Below are 8,213 nucleotides of genomic sequence, written 5' to 3'. Positions count from 1 at the left end.
CCTCTAGCGGCCAGTTGATGAATTACAGTTTAAGTCACTTCCTTGTTGGCTTCATGAGAGAGAGCGGGAGGTTGCCGCTTGGTTTAGAGCAAAGCCAAAAATGACCCTTATTTTTACGCAGAAAACACGCAGTTTTAAATGTGAACCGGTGGATCTACAAGAAGATAATGAATTATAAAACTCTAAAGATATAGCCTACACTAATATATATTTATGTTACTAAATGAATATAATTGTTTGATAATAATTGTTTAAATTAATATAAAAATAATATAATATAATGTAATATAATATAAAAATTTTCACTTTTTACTCCGCCCCCTTATCCCAGACTTTAGCACCTCTTTGTACTTTGAGATCGTTCTGAGGTTAAATACAGATTTAAGAAATAGTTTAATAGCTATGATACTGTGTTTTAAATCAGATCTTTGCATAGTTATGACAGGAAACACCGGCATCTAACAATCCTTCGGAAAAAACAGTGAGTCTTAAATAAAAAAGCATATACACAAACCCGAATATGAAATAAAACAGTTATCAAATAAGCATGTGTCCTATTCTGTGTCCTAAACTCCTGAAACATTGGTTTCTCATATTTTAAAGCAGTCAATGCAATTTGGGAAAGAAATCAATCATATCTGTATGTGTGTGCCAATATTCACATGTAATCTCCTTTGTAATCGTTAACATTTTCATAAGTAACTGTAATTTAATTGCACATTTTTTTCTCAGTAACTGTATTAGATTTCATTTATTTTGTAATTAAATTACGTAATTCCGTTACATGTAACTAGTTACTCTTCAACACTGAGTAATATTAAATATTTGACATCTATAATGTATATTATATGTGTATATTTCGGAATGTCACTGTTATGTTATTACTGCCGCTTTGGACAAAAGCGTGAACATTTTAATGCTGATATTGACAGACTAAGAATGAGAGTTTTCTAAACCACCACAGAAAATTTGGCTGGAAGAGACCACAAGCAAAAATGCCATACCGACAACAGCGGCCAATGCCTGTAGTTGGGACGCGCCCCCTGTTTTTTTCCGCGAGCCCCGCCTTCTGGTTTGCACGAGCCCCTGTTTTTCGCGCGAGCTCTTGTGTTGTGTGCGCGCGAGCCCTGCCCCTGTTTCCAGGCAGATAGTAGTCAACATGGCGGCGACGGGTAACGAAGAACAGACGTTGTTGCCAGATATTGAAGAAGAGGCTGAGGGCATGGAGCGAGAGATGGATTCGGAGGAGGAAGAAGAAGAAGGGATGGGAGTCGAGCATTCCGAGGAGGAAGATGAAGAGGATACGTCTGAGGACGAGCGGGAGAATGAAGCGGAGATCCAGAGGCTGGAGGAACAGGTGAGAGGAATGAATGAGGCTAACGACTGTCCTCACATACGCAGCTCTCAAAACACCGCACGAACGACTCTGCAGGGGAATTTGTCTTCATATATTTGGCAGAGCCCGTTTATTAGAGAGGTCCTACATGCTTAACTTACCAAATACATGGTCAGGGGTAATACAATTTAGAAATGCGTAACTCTGTTCCTGGGGAATGTGGCTAGCAAAGGCTTAAGCGAGCTAGCGAAGACTTGCGTCTTGATATTTAACCCTCAAACTGCCCTTTCATTTCGTCTTTTTACTTATGTTTTCTACCTAAATACAGTCCCAGCTGTGTTTATGGAGCTTTGTGACCTTGCATGTCAAAAGAATTTATGTGAATTATACAATAATAAAGTTTAGTGTTGGTGTGTTTTGATTACGCGCGCTGACGCCATGGAGCTCATGTGGAGCAGCTATAAGCAACAGAGTTGTCAAGACATTTACATTTAGTCATTTAGCAGACACTTTTATCCAAAGCGACTTACAAATGAGGACAAAGACGCACCTGTTAGTTCCTGTGATGTCTTTAGATTTGAATCATGTTTATAACACATTAGTTTTAGGTTACAGACCACATGCAGTGGCAAGTAATGGTCATGTCCACGTGTTTGTTCTGACTCCTTACATTGCTCCGGGCTCTTAGGGTTTGTTTGGCCTTCTGTTTTGGAGTGGATGCTGTTTATGTTTTCACAAACTGTATACAGTAACTTAGTAGATGAAAACGCCAGTGCGGCACAATAAACGGACTTTATAAATTTGTAGTACTCCATGTTTCTTTTTGTACTAAGATTATGAGAGCATAAGTAAGTTTTTTTACTTGAAAGAATGCAATGATGTATCTATTCCAGCTATAAAAAAAACATGTTTAATCCAGCCATAGCTGGTTTAAAGGGATAGTTCACCCAAAATGAAAATTTTCGTCATCATTTGCTCACCCTCAAATTGTTTCAAACCTGTATGAGTTTTTCTTCTGTTAACCAGTTATCGGTAGCCATTGATGTCCATAGTATTGAAAATTACTATGGAAGTCAATGGCTACTGTTACTAGCCATTCAGTGGCTACCGTCAACTGTTACCAGCATTCTAAAAAATATCTTCTTTGTTCAAAAGAAGAAAGAAACTCACACAGGTTTGGAACAATGTCAGGATCAGTAAATGATAACACAATTTTCATTTTTGGGTGAAATATCCCTTTAAGATGGTCTAGCTCGGAAAACCAAGGTTATGGGTTAGATTTTCAGAGAAAGCATGAACTGATCAAATGTATGCCCTGAATGCAGTGTAAATCCCTTTGGATGAAAGCATCTTGCAAATGCATTAAGGTAGATATTAGGGCTGCACAATTAATCGAATTTCTAATCGCAATTACAATTATGGATGCCACAATTATGTAATCGTACAAAGCGGCAATTAATCGTTCAAAGTCCACTTATGTTATTCTGCACGGTTAAGATATGTTTTTTTTCTTTCTACATGTTATCTTAAGGGTTTTCCCATTGTTTTAGTTTTAGTATAATATTATAATACCATTCATATTTTTACTTTTTTTATAATTTAAAGAACGAACCAATCCAATATATATGACATTTGAGAAAAGCACTATAGTACTAAATACTATAGAAAAGCACTAAAGGTTCTTCAGTTAGTGTTTTCAGCTTGTTTATTTTCATATAAAAATACGGCATGCAGTTGCATCAAACAATGGTATAAACATCATTCAATGTAAATTGTGATAATCGCAATTACAATTTCAAGGGAATAATCGACAATTATGATTTTTGTCATAATCGTGCAGCCCTACTAGATATAAAAGTTGGATAAGCCAGTCTTCAGCTAGTTTCCCAGCCAGCATTTAAAACTTGGACTTTTAAGAGGGTCTTTATTATGCCGCAATAATGGAACTGACCAAGCTAGTAGATAAAAAAAACAGCTTAGACTGGTTTAAGATATAGTTTTATTCCAGCAAGAGTGACAGCTTTATCTGTGATTCTCCATGATTAATGCACAGGTTTGGTTCAGTCTCTGTGGCTTTGCATGCATTGTATTGTTCAGTTCAGAGCATTCCTGACAACTAAAGTCACTGATGTTTTCTGTACAACCACAGTCATGCAGCAGCTGTAATGTCAACTAAGTGTGTCCGATCTCTAAACCATCAGCCAGTTTGTGTTCAGCTGCAATACATAAGAAAGCAGAGATTAAAGTTTCACTTGTTCCCTGCAAAATGCAGTGGATCAATTACAAGAAGTCACATTGGTAAGCATTATCTGATTTATTCCAATGTTTTTAGGTCCCACACAGTTTCTCTCTCTGTGGGAAGTGGCGCTGTTCCAGTGTCTCCCACTCTTGCATGCTAGACTACAGTGAATGCCCGCCTTGTCCAGATGAAGCCGTCCTCCCATCCAAACGTATAGGTTGTTAAATGTTTGGAAGGATTTAGTTCATACCTTGCATACTTCCAGAAGCATTGCAATCATGTGATATTTTGCTTGTATGGTTCATGATTTTGATTTTTCTTCAAACAGTGTAATCTCACATTGATGTATTGATGCTGAATGAGTTTAACATGCTTCCTGATGTTAAACTTTAGTAGGTCAACTTCTACGTCTACGAGATACTTGGTGAATCAATTCAGTTGTAATATTTTGTGAATACAAAGTGAATATGATAAAGCTAATGTCAACACCCTTTTGCATTTCTACAGTTGTCAATCAACGTGTTTGACTACAACTGCCATGTTGACCTAATCAAACTCCTGCGGCAAGAAGGGAAGCTTCACAGACTACGCAAGGCCAGGCAGAAGATGAGCGAACTCTTTCCTCTCACTGAAGGTGGGACATCCTTATTTTGTTTCGCTCTTCTGTTCTTTGCTCTCTTTGTGCGTTAGCCGGATTTTCTCTGATATTGCAACAGAGAGTGGTGCATATTATATAATGTAAAAGAACATTAAGTGCTTTTAGAGTCCAGGCTATTTTTTGATTAGTTCTTGAGGTTTGAGTACTCATCAGTCTCCAGGAAAGTTGATCTCCTGGAACAGGACTTTTTGCAGCAGCCCTGCAGGAAAATTTGAATTGTCCTAATGATTCTAATGAATTTACTGGACATGATAATGAGAGTTCTTTATATAGTGCTGGACTGCGCTTAAAAATCGACGCGTTTCAGAAAGGCGGGGCATAGAGGAGAAACAATAATGTACAGTATGTGGAAAATAATGTGTTTTTTTAACTTTAAACCGCATAAACACATTTCATTACACCAAATACACAAAATAATGTTCTTTTTAGCAGCATCATATGACCCCTTTAATATCTAAAGGCGTGCTGAGATCTTATGATATGGTGATATGGGTATTGTGTGACTGTTTGACTGATTTGTTTGGTGGAACAGAAATTTGGCTGGACTGGCTGAAGGATGAAATTCGCGTAACAGAAGACGAATCAGACCGTGAGAAAGTCTACGAGCTGTTCGAGAGGGCTGTCAAGGATTATGTCTGTAAGTGTGGCTTTAATGTACTCCTATTTTTCGATTCTTTGAAACTTAGATTTGGTCAAATTTTTTATTGTTTTCTAAATGTAATAATAGATCAAATGTTTGAGCTAACTGTAAAATACTGTTTATATATATATCTATATCTGTTAAAAGTCATTTAAAAAAAAAAAAGTCTCTCCTGGATAGGGATGGGTACCGAGAACCGGTATTTTTTTGGACCGGTAGGTACTTGGGTCGATACCGGAATAACGATAAGCTTCAGGACAAACGATACTGTTATCTATACTTGCGTTGTTTTATCTCTGTATACTTTAATGTTAATGACGAAATAGAAGCTGCTGCTTGTCATTTCCCTTCACTGAATGATGTGGCTGACGTTAGCTCGACGTGCATGTGATATCCATGCACATGTGCGGTGTGTTTGCGTGCAATCAGTCATCGCGGCAAGAGTGAAAATTTCGAAAGTGTGGGCTCACGTTACAAAACTAAGCGACACCAGTGTCAGATGCAATATATGCAGTAGTGTAATAGTGAACGAAGGAGGCAACACTAGTAGGGCTGTGCGGCACGATTTTCCGCGCCCCGACCTCCCGCAGTATGCTATCCGAACCAATCAGAATGCAGCGCGCCTAAATGGAGCACGAGAACAGAACAGACCGGGCGGGCATACAAACGTAACGCTAGGTTCACACACTCAGTCTGTGGTGTGTATTTTTTCCGCGCCCATGTTAACGGATCAGAGCGTTCACACTGCACGCGATTGCGGTCCGGCAGTGCGCTCCAGTAGCGGTGTGTCTGCAGCAGTCATGCTGCGATCGTTTCCGCAAAGAGTCTATTTCTGCTGTGCTGCACGCGCTGAAAGTGACAGTGCATTATTCGCAGTAAAAAATAACATGGACTGGCACGGAAATTTAGAAGGCATTAATAGATGGCACTCGTGGTGGTAGTTAAACAAAGTTATATTTATTGAGTTTAAACGTGAATATGTCTATGAAAGATTGTATTACTGTACTGTGATAAAAGAGAATCACAATGCTGAAAAATCATTTTCAGAAAAAACGTTTGGATTTGAAATAAATCGAAATCGCAAAATTGATCAAAGAAATCGCAATAGTTTTTTTTGTCCATATCGCACAGCCCTAAACACTAGTCATATATAATGAAACATTTACTAACAAAACAACATCTACCTCAAGCAATGCACTGAATTATGTAGCGCGGCTCCAGCTCCAACTGAATGATTTCCCATATTCTTCAAAATAATTTGTTCAACAGAAAAAAAGAAACTCATTCAGGTTTAAAACAACTTGAGAGTGAGTAAATAATGACACAATTTTCATTTTTGGGTGAACTATTCCTTTAATGTTAATAAAATAAAACACAAAGAGAAAAATAACTCACTGCTCTTGACTGGAGAACTTTAATACAGTTGCTAAAGTTCACCAGTAATAAAATAACTTGAAATTTTTAACAACTTTTCACTTCATATTTTTTTTGCACCAAATAGTATCGATAACAGTATCGATAAGCGGTATCGGTATCAATAAAATGTAAATGATACCCATCCCTACTCCTGGAAGAATTTTAGATTTTTTTATCACTGATTAAATTGAAAGATTGTATGTGATTTTTATCAGTACTATTGTTGTTTTTTGTATAATGATTGTTTCTTTAAGAAAAAGTTATATTATTGTAAATTATATATTGAAATTAGGACTGGTAAGCGATTCAATTTTTTTATCTAATTAATTACATAATGTGGCGATTAATTAATCGCAAATTAATCGCACATCAAATTTGAGCCAATAATCCTGCAGCACTAGTGTTCAACTAGAAGAGGTGCGGCGCAGATCGATCAGTGTTTGACATCTGCGAGAGCGATTCAAAAGCGCACGGAGCAGTCTGCTCTCTTTAGCTCTCGTGATACTGTAATACACCGATCGGTCTGCACAGTCGGTCCGCATCAAGTCGAACACACCTACTAGTTTACACCGGTTACTGTATAAACATCAACAAGCTGAAAAATAAAACCAACGGTTTTTTTTTTTTTAGATAATGTAATCGTTCATAGAAAAAGTATCGTTCAGGAACCGGTATCGAAGTCAAGGTATCGGTATCGATATCGAAAATTTTTGAACGATACCCAGCCCTAGTGATATTGCTTAACTATATGATGTAACTGTATGATGCAAGTGCGTTAAATGCGTTAATAATTTTAACGTGTTATTTTTCACCATAATTAATTCATCTAATTAACGCGTTAAATTACCAGCCCTAATTGAAATTATATTGTTAATGTTGCCATGAATATAGCCATTGTTGCTGATATGGCATTAACCAAATCTAAATAAATAAATACTACATCTGTTACCACCAATAATCTGATAAATAACATGTAATTGCTGCTTAATTGTAAAATGGATTGTTTTGAGGTAATCCTGTGCTGGGATATTTAAAAAAAAAAAAGATACTGGTAAACACATCCACAGGTCCAGAGATCTGGCTGGAGTACGTACAGTACTCCATCGGGGGAATGGGAGCCCAGGGAGGCATTGAGCGGGTGCGCTCCATCTTTGAGAGGGCGCTGACTGCAGTGGGTTTACACATGACTAAAGGAGCTACAATCTGGGAGGCCTACAGGGAGTTCGAGATTGTTATTCTCTCCACAGTACAGGTATTTTACTCTGGGTTCCTACTCAGATTTATTACAGAATATCAGCATGGCATTAAATTGCTATAAAAATAACCAAACTGAAATACTTGTTATTAAATATCACATGAATATTAATGAGAATTACGACTTTGGATGTTAAAGGGGTCATATGATGCGATTTAAATTTTTCCTTTCTCTTTGGAATGTTACAAGCTCTTGGTGCATAAAGAAGATCTGTCAAGTTGCTAAGACTCAAATCAAAAGAGATATTCTTTATAAAAGTTAAGTCAACCACGCCTACCTAAATCGCCGGATCGGCTTTCACTGTGGACGAAGCGGAGTCCAGCCCGGGGTAGTCACATGTGGTTGCCGCAAGCCCGCCAGCCTCCGCTCAATCAAACTGCCGGCCTCCGCTCACTTTAGCCGCCGACCTCCGCTCACTCAAGCCGCCGGCTCTTTTAGAAAGGACACGACTAGAAATCAGTGGTTAAGTTGTATTTACAACACTATTCCAGAACAGTTCAACCCAAATATTAAGATGTGTTCAGCGCATTTTATGGAGGACTGTTTCCTGATCCTGGGAGAGTAGACAACAATGCCGGCTGTTCTGACTCACAGTCTGTAAGTACGTTTTCATATTTAAAGGATTTGCCACTGACGATTCAAACGCGAGTTTTGAGCAGTGTAGAGTAG

General features: G+C 38.0%; 1 protein-coding gene across 1 annotated transcript in view; it reads left to right on the top strand.

The window, feature by feature from the left end:
* Positions 1 to 1,083: 1,083 nt before the first annotated feature.
* The window catches only part of sart3 (spliceosome associated factor 3, U4/U6 recycling protein), a 25,077-nt gene continuing 17,947 nt past the window's right edge, over positions 1,084 to 8,213 (top strand). Inside the window, exons 1-4 of the mRNA XM_016553891.1 lie at positions 1,084 to 1,357; positions 4,083 to 4,209; positions 4,766 to 4,870; positions 7,357 to 7,541. Of these exons, the coding sequence (XP_016409377.1) occupies positions 1,160 to 1,357; positions 4,083 to 4,209; positions 4,766 to 4,870; positions 7,357 to 7,541 (615 nt within the window). The 5' untranslated portion in view covers positions 1,084 to 1,159. The remainder of the gene's footprint in view (positions 1,358 to 4,082; positions 4,210 to 4,765; positions 4,871 to 7,356; positions 7,542 to 8,213) is intronic.

This window comes from Sinocyclocheilus rhinocerous, unplaced genomic scaffold (genome assembly GCF_001515625.1).
Source record: "Sinocyclocheilus rhinocerous isolate Xijiao unplaced genomic scaffold, SAMN03320098_v1.1 scaffold615, whole genome shotgun sequence".
Lineage (NCBI taxonomy): Eukaryota > Metazoa > Chordata > Actinopteri > Cypriniformes > Cyprinidae > Sinocyclocheilus > Sinocyclocheilus rhinocerous.
The sequence above is the reverse complement of the archived record's forward strand: the minus strand, read 5'-3'. Positions and strand labels throughout refer to the sequence as shown.